The sequence below is a fragment of the Podarcis cretensis genome (assembly GCF_951804945.1).
Source record: "Podarcis cretensis genome assembly, chromosome: 4".
Lineage (NCBI taxonomy): Eukaryota > Metazoa > Chordata > Lepidosauria > Squamata > Lacertidae > Podarcis > Podarcis cretensis.
The window spans coordinates 58,966,967-58,982,496 of NC_137173.1; the positions used below are offsets into that span (position 1 = coordinate 58,966,967).

General features: G+C 38.9%; 1 protein-coding gene and 1 long non-coding RNA gene across 2 annotated transcripts in view; both read right to left on the reverse strand.

The window, feature by feature from the left end:
• LOC307215344 overlaps positions 1 to 15,530 on the reverse strand; it is a 551,858-nt gene that overhangs the window by 8,539 nt on the left and 527,789 nt on the right. The window lies entirely within an intron of this gene.
• The window catches only part of LOC307215324 (amine oxidase [flavin-containing] A-like), a 33,604-nt gene continuing 20,606 nt past the window's right edge, over positions 2,533 to 15,530 (reverse strand). The window contains exons 7-16 of the mRNA XM_079974532.1: positions 13,404 to 13,545; positions 12,369 to 12,518; positions 11,742 to 11,901; positions 10,413 to 10,509; positions 9,921 to 9,974; positions 9,446 to 9,503; positions 7,299 to 7,396; positions 5,949 to 6,060; positions 4,948 to 5,010; positions 2,533 to 4,416 (exon numbers count right to left, since the gene is read on the reverse strand). Coding sequence (XP_079830658.1) covers positions 4,255 to 4,416; positions 4,948 to 5,010; positions 5,949 to 6,060; positions 7,299 to 7,396; positions 9,446 to 9,503; positions 9,921 to 9,974; positions 10,413 to 10,509; positions 11,742 to 11,901; positions 12,369 to 12,518; positions 13,404 to 13,545 — 1,096 coding nt within the window. The 3' untranslated portion in view covers positions 2,533 to 4,254. The remainder of the gene's footprint in view (positions 4,417 to 4,947; positions 5,011 to 5,948; positions 6,061 to 7,298; positions 7,397 to 9,445; positions 9,504 to 9,920; positions 9,975 to 10,412; positions 10,510 to 11,741; positions 11,902 to 12,368; positions 12,519 to 13,403; positions 13,546 to 15,530) is intronic.

Consider the following 15,530-nt stretch of genomic DNA (forward strand, 5'->3'; position numbering starts at 1 on the left):
ACAGTTCTCTGCTCAAAAGAGAGAGACTATCAAAATAAGTTTAGAAACGTGTATGTGCAAAAATATGTGTTTAAAATGTTTAAAAGGGTGGATTTAAAACACAGTTGACTGTAGAAAAGGGACAAGACAGATTTATGCATCAACAAATGTGAAAGAGGCATGAACTGGAACAGACTGATTTGCCTACTCATTTTCACAGTGCTGACAGAATGAACACTCAGCCATGCCTATCAAGAAGCTGACTCTGGGAACATGAACTATGAACATATGCCACCAGCCCGTCCGTAAATACGCAAAACAAATAGGCCAAGCCTGCAACTGAGTCTTAGTATTGGTCTCTATGAGAGTCTGAAACAAGCCTTCTTGGTGGCTTTCCAATCCCTTTGGATGACAGCTCCCACCCCACCCCAGTCTGCACTGCTATTGGGTAACAAATAATTTTGTAAAACCTTGACAGCTTGCTCTTGCAATGCAAAGTAGAGAAGAGGTGGGTGGTGGCAGGTGAGAATATTTGATCCTTCCCTCACCTGTTGCTGAGGCAAGTCCCTTCCTGCAAAACTACAATTCTCCCAGTTCATGCATGTTTAGTTCACAAAGTTGCCTTTTTCTAAATGAAAGATCCCTGAATATCATAGCTTTTCCTCTAAGAGAAGATGTTACATCTGCCTGATTGTTTTAGATGCTTGTAGCAGATGCCATGGTCGGGTGATGCCACACATTTGACCTCTGGTTGGTTGCATCACTGCTACATAATGGGATGGAGAGGTGGCAGCAAGGTGCAGACCATTGCAGTGTTCCAGGCAGTGTGTTTGCACCATGCTGAACTTGCCACTGCCTCTCCCTTCCCCATAAAGGGCAGGGATGTGATGAACCAGAGGTCAGATGAGCATCATTCCCCCCGCCAACCATGCTGTCTACTGCTGATGGTTTCCAATATTTTTGCAACTTTTCTAGTTCTTTGATATCCTGATGTGTGTGAGGAGCCCTGCAATGTCACTGTAGAGTATTTTTAAAGCCAACATTTACTATGCAACACAATGGTCTGCAACCAATTATATATCTAGTAACCAATATGCTACACAACGGCCTTGGAATTGTAATGTTTACACCTGTTCATAGCCTGGTTTCAGCAAAAACAGAACCAGTCAACAGAATTAATGAAAGAAATCCTAGGCTATTTATATCCCTATTCACAGAGATAAACAATATGAAATTGAGATGTTCCAGCTTATACTGCTGGCTTTTCAAACAACAGATCCATAGTGTCACATCTTCTCTGACTCAGGGCACTTATTCACACACAGCAGTTCTATGGCAACAGTACTTGGATTCAGCCCAGTGTTCTGAGAAGAATGGTTTTGTCCTTGCAGCTAAAGCTCAGCATGTTCTTCACTGTATCTACTTTACAGAAAGATTTAAGTTTACTTCTGTTAAGTTTGAGCTGGTTGTCAGAAACATCAAAAAGTAGGAAGAAATTGGATGTATAAATTTATTCCGCAGCAAAAGAAAGACGTTGCTTCCAGCAGGAGCATCATGTCAGCAAGCAGCAGGATACTGCCAATTTTAATGAAAGTCTTTTAGTCGAAATCCCATTTGCAGCTCCCACAGTCATGAGAAGTGCTTTTCTCTGTGTGAGTTTTGGAACACAGCACAAGGCAATGTTAAGTGATTGAAGATAGCAGCTGCAGAACAATACAACCACTTCACAAGCCAATAAAAGGTTCCCCCTAAATGCCCCAAACCAGCAAGGCTGATCCACTTGCAGAAGAAGTGGGCTGCACAATGCAAAAGGCCATTCTGCATTGGAGCCATAACACACAACAGGAACTTCAACATGAAGTTGCACCAAAGAGAGAGATTTCTAAATGGATACTAATCTTGGGGATACAAAGTCATGTCTTCTCTTCAATGCTTCTTGGAGCCGGAGCCAGCCCACCCATGAGTCGTGGTGAAGCACCCACCTCAGGCAGAAGTGCAAGAGGCAGTCCTCCGCCCACCCCACCACTTCCACTGCCGAGAGGGAGGCTCTCCAGCATGCGTCATAGATGTTCATCTTCCCTGCCCTTGCTGAAGAAGCCAGGTAATCAGCATTGTTTTGAAGAACACCCTGGCTCCCGCTGAGTTCAGAGAGAGCCGGGACATTCCTGAGTGTCACAACATTCCTGAGTGCCACATTGCCATTTGGCTGTCCCTCCTCAAACACCCGCCCCAAGAAATAATCTGAACACCCAACTCCCCCAGAGTTGTGCACATATCATGCTTGTTTCAATTCAGAGAGCCACAAACATAGCAAAATTCTGTGTGTACCCATTGCTGCACTTGTGAGAGCGTCACCCTTCTGTCCAAACGCCTCACTCCCCCTCTCCCTGCACCAAGGTCATTAGCATCTAGAGCTGTCACATCCTCTTTTACAGAGCTCTGAAATGTTTCCTAAAAGCTGTGCGTATATGCATTTGCAGGGAGGGTGTAATTTGCAGCAGACAAATTGCCCTTCAATAGACATAAAAATGACACAGCTTGAATGATCTGGAGTGTTTTAAATGGATACTTTAATGGCAATTCAAGGAATGTTCAAAGGCACATTTCACTAAATTACACAGATAAGAGGCACAAATCGTATCTACCATTTTATAAAGGTAGTTAATGATGAGAGGAGCACCCAACAGACTTGGATACCCTTATCACCAAATTGTCAGTTATCTACATACCTGTATAACATTGCCTGAAGTAAATTGTCTTTTCCGGGAACCATTGGTCACATTATCATTGGACATTAACAACATAAGAAAAAGCTGCTGGATCAGGGCAGTGGCCCATCTAGTCCAGCAACATATTCTCACAGCGGCTAATCAGATGCCTGTGGAAAACCCACAAACAGGACCTGAACACAAGATAACTCTCCCTTCCTGTGATTTCCAACAACTGGTATTCAGAAGTATCATGGTGGAGGCAGAGTATAGCCATCATGGCTAGTAGCCACTGATTATCCGTAGAGTACTGTGTAAGGCTGAGAAGAACAGGGTTCAAATGCCTGTCCAGCCACCATGCTCACTAGATGACCATGGGTCAGTTTCTGGGGGACAGTCAACTAAGTTTTACTCAGAACAGACCAACTGAAAGTAATGGATCTAACTCAGTCATGCCCATAAATTTCAATGGGTCTACTCTGAAAAACTTAGTTTAATTCCACTCACTGTTTGTCAACTTAAACTATCCCACAGAGTTATGAGAAATAAGGACGCTTAGCAGAATACAACCCATTTTCATTTAGCTGATTTATTTTTATTTGTTTGTGTCAGAAGAGAAACATTTTGTCTAGCTTTCTACACAAATGTGACTCTATTTCCCTAGTTTCTATTTTTAATTATGGGGTTTGTAAGTTACTCCTATTCAAAAAATGGCAAAGCAACATCTTATGTGTTCAGAACATAGTGAGGGATTCTATACCTTTTTCTGTAAAGTAATACATGTAAAATAATTACACACATCTCGTATCGTAACCCCACTTTTATTTATAGAGCCTTGGGAATCCTAAATTATCTCTCTTGCCAACTTTATTACCTTGCTTTTGCACTTAATGCTAGTTATTTCTCTTTAGTCAAATCCATGCTGAACCTCATATCTTATAATAGCTGAAACTACATTTACAGTTGCAAAATTTACAAAATTACAGTTTTGTCATTTTAAATGGCAGTACACTAAGTACAACAGGCACTTGACAGCATAAACATCTAGTTTAATGAGCCACTAGAGTAAGCCTTTAACATTGATTTGTTCACTGTGAGATTTTTTTAAAAATATATTAAGACAAACAGAATTTTCCCAAAAGCATTGTGAAATGTGCAAAGTATCTGTTCTGGCTTGTTCTCAAAAGGCATAAGGGATAAAAGGCCACTGACTTTAATCAATAAAAGTAAGTGAGGAATGCTAGAATTGTGGAGTTGGAAGGGACCATGTGAGTCATCTAGTCCAACCCCCAGCTATGCAGGATCCGTTTGCCCAACATGGGGCGTGAACTAGAAAATAGAACTTTTGCTTCACTACTACTTGATTTTTAAATGGACACTAAAACTCTTTTTGATGTGTTGATACCTCTCTCCAAGAACAACATTTGTTCATTGAAAATATTTATAGGCAACCTTTATGGGTAAAACTCACCCACTCAAGGCCACTTATAAAAGCAACAGATAAAAATACAGTTCCCACGATAAAAATACAATACCCAGCATGAAGGGCGAAATGGAAACATTTTCTTCAGAAGCATTCTCGGAAGATAAGTCCCTTTTTATAGGCAAGAAGTCCAGCTGCAGCCAGTGAGGTGAGGAAAGCAGAACATCCAAGGAACCCCAAGAGGCCTGGGACAGATGGCAAGTTCCTCTCCAAAAACGTGGTAGTGATTGGGAAAGCTGGGACATCCTAGGTAGAATGTGCAGTCATTTTTAGAGCACAGCAATTTCAACAACAAAGAAAGCAACTGTACAATGCAGTTAAACAGGGCGCCAGAAACTAACTCTTGCTAGATGAAAGCTAGAAGAACCCCTATCTGGTATGTAAGCAAATGAGTGAGACTACAAGACTATCAGGAACTAGAAGGAGGTGGAGACAGGTACTATGGGATAGAGATGGGCAGTTTGAGGAGCAGAATGAGAGACTTGCAAAGCATGGGAATGACTTTTCCCACTGTACTTAACTAACTGGAAACTATTTATGTGCAATTTTTCCAGTGGGAGAATGCAGGGCTGTTTGGGTTTCTGCTAATGAAATATGCCCACCTTGAATGCACACACTAGAAACTAGGCCAAGATTTCCATTTTAAGTTCATGGCTATTTTTCTATCAGGTATCCTCATAATAATATGGCAATCAATTATAGTGATGCAGTCATATAAGCCAGACAATGAAATGTTGGGTTCAGCTGTACAAAAAGAGCATGAGAAATCATACTTGCCTTTGATTCTGGTTCTGTCACCCAAATTTCATTTTTTGAAATCCTTCCCATACTGCACAGTATCTGGAAGACAGAAAATGATATCCCACTAACAGTAATTCTTTTCATCACCATGCAAGTCATGAAGGCAGAAATGAGATAAAGACAACTGAGGGCCATTTCCTGCATCGCACATGGTGTTCAGACACTGTTTCCACATACTAGAATCCCACATTGCAAGATCAGATCTAAGATCAGAGACAGATCATACACTTAACTTCCATGCTAACTCTCTTGGCTTCCCAGAAGGTTCACCACTGATGTGGTAAGCACCACATTGTCTGACCATCCTAAATGATCCGAATTTCAAACATTACCAGTATGTTGGTGGTGCAAAACCAGACCATGTGGAAAAATAAACACACCACAAGGGCAACTCATAATTCAGTAGGACAATGAGGTGAGATACGAATTGGTTCCATGTTTACTTCCCACAAATACTGCAAGCTAGGAAGATTCATAGATCCAAGTCCTCAATATCTAGCCTATACAGAAAATACCGCAACATGTTTACAAAAGAGGTTCAGATGTCACAAGTTAACTGACACACACCTAATACCTTTATCGTTTGAGTCATCTGAAGTGGTTTACTTGATAGCTGAATGGTGCACATTTGACTACAAAGAGCTATTGTTTAAATTAAAGCAGCTGCTCCACGCCATTCAAGTTTATTCTGGCTTAATTAGCATTCTGTTTGAAAAAATCCTATTGTACATAAAAACTTTGATTCAGGCATTTCAAGGATACATTAAACAACAATAGCTGGGATTCATTAGCAGCTGATTCTTATAAAAGAATGTTAGTTTCTATTGTTGTTCTTTGGTCCTTCTGATTTGCTGAGAATTCTCTCTTTAGCACAGTGACATTGAATTTGAATACCAAGAAGACCCAAAATCTCATTGGTACAGATATATCATTTAGGTCTTTAATGAAGATGCCCAGTGAGTTCTGGCTCTCTTTACCTCTCTGGCAGCTCTCTCTCCAGCTTGCACTGCACCTTCCATGTAGCCACTCCACTGAGTAGCTGTCTCTGTGCCAGCAAAGTAGACCCTACCTACTGGCTGACGAATGACCCTGTAAAACAAACATTGCAACACATAAGTCCCACTTGGTAGGCACTGAGAGCAAAGAGATTTAGGCTACTGAACAGTAGCAGGCAGTATAGCATCAAATATTCATGATGTTCAACTTTTGCTATTGTTACAGATCTGGTATAAATATGTGTAAACATGTGTAAATAAATCAGATTTCAAAGACATTGCCGACTCCACTGTGTCTCATTTTCTCCAAAGGAACACAGACCCTGGTTGAGTGCCAAGACCCTCTTTGAAATCTCATGCACTGCTTGGCAGAGATTGGGGTGGCCAGTAACACTGTGAAAGTTGTTTCAGGGAAGGTGCAAATGTTTGGAAAACTCACAGAGCCTTCCTCTTCACTGTTCATTTCCCCCCCTCCCATTCATGATTACGCCATTACCCTAATTGGCTATTGTTTCAGATGGAAAGGGAAAGCATCTCTGCTTCCCAACTGTGCCACCCTTGACTGTTCTGTTGACAGCATCATTGTCAATTTGTATTGTGCAGCAAGACTCTGCCCTGCCTCCAATTATCATGTCTAATTATGCAGGATGTGGACTTGGTTGAACATTCAGATGTGAATCTCTGTCCACATTTTAGCCCAAATATTCTGCTAATTGTGACTGGAGCCGAAGGAGAGAACATTGGGTCCAGTTGCCTAGCCAATGGTGACATACCATCTAACCTAACACAGTAAAAAAGGAATGAGTGGGTGATGTGTTCTGCAAGAAACAAAAATGCTGTATGAAATGCAGCCTTCCCATTTTGCCTCAGCACTAGTAATCCCCAGTTCCAGAGGTTTAAATATATCCAACATCTATTAATCTATTAATAGGAATCAGACAAAGGGAACTGGAAATATGTGGGCCATTTCGGGGGTGGGAATCTCCAAACTGCCCCCCTGCCCCCCACAACTGTCTTCTCCTTCTGAGGTCCCAAGCTAGTAATCTGTAGTTAAGCCCCATGACTGTAATTGAATTGTTTCTCCTCAATGATGCCTAAATCAGGAGCATGTTATCTACAACCTTAAAATAGATTATTATGCTTTTACAGAGTGCTTTACAGCATATTATTTTTTTGCCTGCTGGCAATAGCTTCAGTTTTCTGGCATTTTTCTCACTAGGATAGTGTATTAGTATGCCTAAGTGTAGCAGGCTTCATATCTAGAAGGTTTTATAGTTCAACAAATTTCTGCTAGCAACAACAGAACAAGAGTATATTATTAGCTAGTTGTACCTTCCATATTGGCACATAATGCCTGGTGGCAAATAGGCTGAATAGCAGCCACCAGAATATTGTTCGGCACCCCAGTTCTTTTCTTCATAATGCACTGGCTGCAGGAATAAATCAAACAAAGTTTTTTTGTTTGTTTTTTAAGGCATTGATTCATGGCAGAATTTACATTGTAAATGCTGGATATTTTTCCAGGTTTCCATTACTGGATTACAGGGAGGTGTGTTAATTTACAAACGGAATACAATTCATATAAATCAGAGAAGGAGGTTATGCTACTTCACAGTGCTGACTCAATACATTGGACTAAGCTGGGTTTCCCTGTTACTGGCTATGAACCAGGCTGTGATTTTTCAAGCATTTCTCTAACACAAAGCCTGATTCATATCTCTGAAGAGCCGAGTGCTTTGAGGATCGGTAGGTAAGAGAAATGACTATTCTTGCAGTATGTCTATGAAGAAATGGTAATAATGGAGCAGAACTTTAATTTCCAGAACTTGCATTGTTTTCACATGTTGCAGTCTCATGGTATGGACTCATAGGTTATGCTCCTCAACCCCACGGGTGCGGTCCTTGGTAGAAGTGACCCCCCCTGCAATTTCCCCCCCTCCAGGAAAAAGTGAGAGTCTTCATGCAAATGGGAAAAGTCTGCATTAATTTGTTCCTATCAGTATTGAACAGAATCTACTTTTTTCTAAACTTTATTGATTTGGCTTATTTTTATTTATTTAAATGATTTATATACTGCTTAACTATAATCATCTCTAAGATGTGTACAAGGAAAACAGTACAGAAAATATAAAAATGTGCTACAACTATAAAACCAGACTTCAGTTAAAATGTCTTTTGGAACAAAACAAAAAAAAGGTATTCAACAGGTATTGGAAGTTCAACGGGGGAGGGGGGCCTGCCTGACCTCAGCTGAAAGGGAATTTCATAAGATCGGAACTACAATGCTGAATGCACAGCTCTTGGTCGATATGAGCTGTTTTCATCCAAGCCATGGACAGTCGTTAATAGTGACTCCTCTGAAGATTTCAGTGATGGGATACAAGGGATTAGGCAATGCTTCGCAAACAGAGTGTTTCAACAGTACAAAAGAATATGGCAGTTGCCTTCTGAAACAATGTTCTAAGAGTAACGGTTAACATGTTTTAAGAAAGCATAATTCCACCTCTCAGCGTTGCCTTTGGATAGTCTGTAAGATAGGCAAACAAGCTCTGATCATCTTTAGATGTATAGAGATTGGTATGATTGCCATTGAGATTATGGTTGCTTCCACATAGATCCAAATTAAAAGTAAGTTTTACCAACTAGGTTTTGCTCATAGGTAGTCCTATTGAAATTAATAAACTTAATTTAGCTTTGTTCTTACGTAAATATCAATGGAGCAACTCTGATTAAAAGGTAGTTGACTATCACTACATGGTTCTTCCTGCATCAGATCCCCAAACAACATTCCTCAAAGATACCTGCCTCTTTCTGCCTCTGAGATTCTAAATAATTAAAGACCATCAAGCTTCTTTTGCTAATCACCCATTTGAGGCAAGATAGGCACATAAACATTAATCAAAACAATTAACAAGATTGCTGTCATATGATAAATTACATTTCCCTATAACAGAAGCACTGCTTTCAAGCTAGATTTGTATTTTGCTTTACAAGGAAAAATAAACAAAAGAACACTACATTAATCAATTACATGCTGTAAAATATATATTTCCAAATAAAAAGAAAAGATTGCTTTTACAAAAAGGGGAGTTTTCCAGTCCCTTATTTTGTCTTGCATTCTAATATAATATAAAAGGTCTTCATTCATTTTCAAAAAGATTGTTATCACATACCCTATTCCACCTGTAATGATTGTGCTAATTTACTTAACACACCTGTATCTCCTAATTTGTGGCATGCAATTCTGCATTTTTCTCTTATTGATTCTGAGGGGTCTGCTCTGAATATGACTGGATATCACCTGATATTTACATTTAAGGATTTCATTCAGATGGCAAGGGATAAATTAGTTGTCATCTATTACCTTTTCACCTAAGAAACAAATAATAATATGAACACAGACCTCAAATGTTCATATAGCTAAACCATAAGTTGTAATAATTAATACTCCACCAATTTTAGATGCTCTTCTTCCTTACATGTAAAGCTTCTTCTGATCCAAAGACTTTTGCATAGAGTTCACAGATTTTTCTCTTCCTACATGAAGAAGCAAAAGGAACAGACAAAATGTGAAAGGGCCCAAATCCATAATCATCAGGTTTTTGAAACTAATAGGATAGCAAAATAAGATTTCAAACAACTATCAAAACCACTGAACAACTCAAATCTTCCAGTGAGTGTATTTACTCAAAAGACTACATTTTTTGTACTAAACTGAAGTTCATACACAAAGATGGCAGACTTTCGCCTCTTCCAGAGAGTTGGAGCATGCTATTTAGTTGCTGCTCAGCTTGTTAGGTGACCTTGTGCAAGCTACTATCTCATAACAACCATGAAGTTAGGTTTGATTGTATGTATCTTAAAAATCTGACTTCTGCATCTTAAAAATGCGCCCATATACAATGATAAAGAATTAGTTATTGTTAGAGAATACAAACAGTTGCTTATTCTTACCTCTCCTCTTTGCTAAGATCTGCTAGTCTAAACGCCTTTCTTGTAAGGATAAAGCTAAACAGGGAGGAAAGTACATGTCAATATTGCATACACAAAGGTACCAATTGGGGGGGGGGGAGATACATGCGACCAAAATGTTTAGAAAAACCCAACAGCAATATGTAAGAGCTACATGCAACTAGTCTTATACTTCAGAAATTGGTAACTTCAATACAGTGCTGGATTCCTGCAATGGCATGTAGATTCCCTTGTGGTATGTGGGGATTTGTGGGCACAGCAACAAGTGCTAAAAGATAATGTTTGCATATGTGTGAAATGAAGGACAGAGTTCAGGACATGCATGATGAACTAATAGCAAGGCATAAATACATTTTTCTATAGGGTTCTCTAATGTTACCTAGTATACATTCCATAACTTCACACCAGCTGGTCTTGCACAAGTCTTTCTGTCAATATTTTTTGCATCTAATATATAAATGCAGGCTTCATTACCCCATAATAGCAGGTACAGAGTCATCAGGTTTAGTATCATCTAAGGTGATTGAAATTGGAGCCTCTTCATCCAAAATCATTGCACAGCCACAAAAATCTGAAAGGAAAAATAGAATGGCCACCAGAAATACTCAGTGTGGAGTACGATTTCCAGGCACAAATGTACATTTATTTTAACATTAAGCATCCTGTTAGCTGTTGCACATTTAGAACTCTTGTGCTGCATAAATCTTCCTGTTCAAACTTCCAAGGAATGCACTTTCTAATCTTAAATTCTTTACAATAATCATTTTTTGCTCATTGCAATATTCAAAAACTCTTTGATATGCCTCCCTGTCTCCCATTGCCATATACAATGATAATTATATTAAACACAGTTACTGAGATAATACACTGCATATCTATGTTGTGATTAATATGGGTTAGAAAGGGAAAGTGCATCAACACTAGTGATTGTACATATTGACAGGATTACACAACTTGTGTACCCATCAGACGAAACTTAGATGCTTGTTAACTCCACCCTTATTACAGTTTTGCTTTGAATGTTGTTAGCTTTCTTGAGCTCTACCAGAGGCAGATTTATTTTATTTTTTATAAATATTTATTGAGATTTTTAAAATACAGAAATGCAAAAATAATAAACAATATAACATGTATCAAACATCTTTTCATAACTTCTTTGGACTCCCTCACGTCTCTCGCTCCCACTTGCATCATTGTAAAACTTTTTCCAGCAATTTATCAACTTGTTTCTACCAGAGGCAGATTTAGGGCAGCATAACTGGGTGGTGCTGTGGTCTAAACCACTGAGCCTAGGGCTTGCCGATCGGAAGGTCGATGATTTGAATCTCCATGACGGGATGAGCTCCCGTTGCTCGGACCCAGCTCCTGCCCACCTAGCAGTTTGAAAGCATGTCAAGTGCAAGTAGATAAATAGGTACCACTCTGGCACGAAGGTAAATGGCATTTACGTGCACTGCTCTGGTTCACCAGAAGCAGCTTAGTCATGCTGGCAGCATGACCTGGAAGCTGTCTGCAGACAAACGTCGGCTCCCTCGGCCAGTAAAGCGAGAGAGCCCCAACTCCAGAGTCGTCCGCGACTCTTTAAGTGGTTCTGCTACACTAGATGGACAGCCTAGGGGGCGCCACATGGCATTACAAGTATGACATAGTGAATTGAGCAAAAAGGAAGGTGAGAGGTGGGTGGGGAGGCACAAGATTTTCACCTTGCACAGTGTGCTACTCAAATTTGAAAGGCCAAAGTCTACTCTGTTTTAGTAAGCAGAAAGTGGGATATAAATGAATCAATTCTTAAAGCACACATACCTGACTTCTTCCAAAAGGCTTCTTTGTAGTACATCATGCATTTGATAACGAAGCCCATGGGAATACGCTGGATTAATTGGTTTCTTTTTGTTGGTAGTTCTGGCTTGAAATGGATCTTTGTGGTTAAGGCTGGTGGGATGGCACTAATCACGTACTTGCTCTGTAAAATGTAAACAGGAAAACATAAGACGCATATCCCAGAAGAGCAACCATGGCAGTTAAAGGCTAATGCTGCTTTGTTAAATGTTGAAAGAGTAACATTTATCGTGGCATACGCTTTTCATACAGATCTGTACGAGGAAATGTTACACACTTTTGAGAGATGTTCGCTCAGTACTTCAATCATTCTGACATTTACATTTGTACTGGATAAAAGGTGTGAGCACTGTAGTGGAAGTCCAGTGACATAAATATAAAAGGAAGGAAGCAAGTGACAGTGAGGACAGGAAAATGTCAGAGGCTGATGAAGCTCTCATAAATAGATCAATAAAATAGATTTCAAAGATTTTCTCAGTACTGAGAAAAGCAGAGTAACACACAAGGGTGGGGCTGATTACATTGGCTTAAAAGCTATAGCAGACATGCCCCCTATTAAATGCATACTATGTTTTATTCTTATTGGATTACCTTATATGTCTCATGGTTCAGTGTCTCCACAATGACACTATCACCTGATTGATCAATGTGGATTACAGGCCTCTCCAGTTTCACAGTGCCTTTGAGTAGTGCCATTATCTTCTCTGTTATCTGTCCAGAACCCCCGACAAACTTCCTCTCCTGGGAACACCAGCACCATCAGAGAAATAAGATAACAATGTTGTTATTTTATTTTTTTAAATGGTGTAGTCCATCTTTAGTTAAGCTTGAGAGAAAAAGACATTGAAAGCTGGATTTCCCAAGTAATCAAAATCAGCAAACATCTTCAACATGTGTTTGACCTGGTTGACTACTGGCGTCAGCCCTGAACCAGAACCATATCTGGACAAAAGCACATTAGTTCTCTTCTATGGGATATGGTATCTCTAATACATTTAGTATAATTATGAAAGAGGTAATCATAGACAGCATTTTGCTATCATTTCTAGGTCAGAAGAATTCACAATTAATACAAGCACAGGGAAAGCATAAAGCTTCCAGCTTATGAAATATTGCTTTTACTGGGGACAGCAGTGCTCCCGACAAAGTTTTCCTTGAAATATTGTCTCTTTACTACTTTCATGTTCTCAGAAATTATACAAACTATTTTATAAATTCTGCTCTAATTGAGGGACCTTCCCAAAGACCCTTGTGATTAGGTCAGGCAATAAGTAGTACTGTACTTTGGGTGCATGTTTATTAAACTAGAGACTCTGGGCAGGAGGTGGTGGTGATGAGATACAGAATTCTTAAGAACACAGTAACTGGCTAGTAACCATAGAAACTAAAATGGATCATTATCAGAATAGCACAGTAAAGCCTCCATAGTATGGGGTGTGTGAATGTGGGAGAGGAAATAATATTAATCTAATTTCAACGAGAGTCTAAATGTTCAAAATAGCATGGTCTCCTGTTTGTTTATTCCGGCACATTGAGTTCTTGTCAAATGCTCTTTCTCCATCAGTTAGAGAAGATGCAACAGCACATTCTTCTCACAAGGAAGAATCCATGTATGATTTCACATACCTGCCCTCCATTGGTTACAGAAAATATCCTGGTTGTTCCTCCACACAGCTTCACATACCACAGGAACCAGAGAGCAGAGACCATGTGTGACTCCGAAGTGACGTTGATATCAACAAAGAGTGTAGCAAAATCCCTAGTGGTTCTTTATACAATGAAGAGGTAGAAACAACAAAGATTGAGAGCTATTGATATTAATTTGATATTATCAACAGTACTTTTCTCTACAATTTTTTTATATATTATTATTAGGAGATCAAGCAAAGATTCTTTTTTAAAAATATATATATTTATTTATTTTTACAGAAAAAAAAGAAGAAATGTCAAAGAAATACAAAACAGCAAAAACAATCACAGACATACATAAAAAAGAAAACAAATTAAAAATAAAAACTCCAATTTTTAAATTCATGTTTACAAAACTTTCTTTCTTGACTTCCTCACGCCTCCCTTTTTTGTGTTCCTCTTTGTCCAGTCAGATACAGCAAATCCTTATCCTCTTTCGAAACTCATTTCTAATTATTAAAATCACTTCTATTATGTCTCCGATCTTTCCTCCTTATATTTAAACACCTTTAACATATTGTTTACTTTTGACATAATATATCTTTAATCTTTCACCCTTTTTCTATTACGTTTTTGCATACTTCTTAACACTGTATCACTAATGCCATATTATTTTTATCCAACATCATTTTAGCATTCATAAACTTTGCAGTATTTCTGCAGATAAATCTTAAACTTCTTCCAGTCCTCTTCCACCGCTTCTTCTCCCAGGTCTCAGATTCTGCCAGTCATTTCTGCCAATTCCATGTAGTCTATTACTTGCATCTGCCATTCTTCCAAGGTGGGCAAATCTTGCGTCTTCCAATACTTTGCAATAAGTATTCTTGCTGCTGTTGTCGCATACATAAAAAACGTTCTATCTTTCTTTAACACCAATTGGCCGACTATGCCCAAGAGAAAGGCCTCTGGTTTCTTAAGGAAGGTATATTTAAATACCTTTTTCAGTTATATATATATTCAGATATATCATCTCCCAGAAAGCCTTAATCTTCGGGCACGTCCACCAAAGATGAAAGAATGTACCCTCAGTTTCTTTACATTTCCAATATTTGCTATCAGGCAAGTGATAAATTTTAGCAAGCTTGACTGGAGTCATGTACCACCTGTAAATCATTTTCATAATATTCTCTCTTAAGGCATTACATGCCGTAAACTTCATACTGGTGGTCCACAACTTTTCCCAGTCAGCAAACAAAATGTTATAACCTATGTCCTGTGCCCATTTAATCATAGCTGATTTAACTGTTTCATCCTGAGTATTCCATTTCAACAGCAAGTTATACATTCTTGAAAGAATCTTAGTTTTAGGTTCTAACAATTCTGTTTCCAGTTTCGATTTTTCCACCTGGAAGCCCAATTTTTTGTCCAAATTATAGGCCTTTCTTATTTGATAATAATGAAGCCAATCTCGCACTTTATCTTTTAGTTTCTCGAAACTCTGCAATTTCAGTGTGTCTCCTTCTTGTTCTAATATCTCCCAATATTTCGGCCACTTGGCCTCCATATTGAGTCTTTTCAGAGCCTTAGCTTCCAAAGGTGACAACCACCTTGGGGTCTTGCTTTCCAATAAGTCTTTGTATCTTGTCCAGACATTAAACACCGCTTTTCTGACAATATGATTTTTGAATGCTCTATGAGCTTTAACCTTGTCGTACCATAGATATGCATGCCACCCAAAAGCATTATTAAAACCTTCTAAATCCAAAATGTCAGTGTTCTCAAGAAGTAGCCAATCTTTCAACCAGCAGAATGCTGCTGATTCATAGTAAAGCTTAATGTCTGGCAGGGAAACCCACCTCTCTCCTTTGCATCAGTTAATATTTTAAATTTTATTCTGGGCTTTTTGCCCTGCCAGACAAATTTAGAAATGTCTCTCTGCCACTTCTTGAAACAATCCATCTTGTCCACAATCTGCAAAGTTTGAAACAAAAATAAAATTTTTGGCAATACATTCATCTTTATAGCTGCAATTCGACCCAACAAGGAAAGCTTCAATTTTGACCAGATTTCTAAATCTCTTTTAACTTCTGACCAACATTTCTCATAATTATCTTTAAATAAATT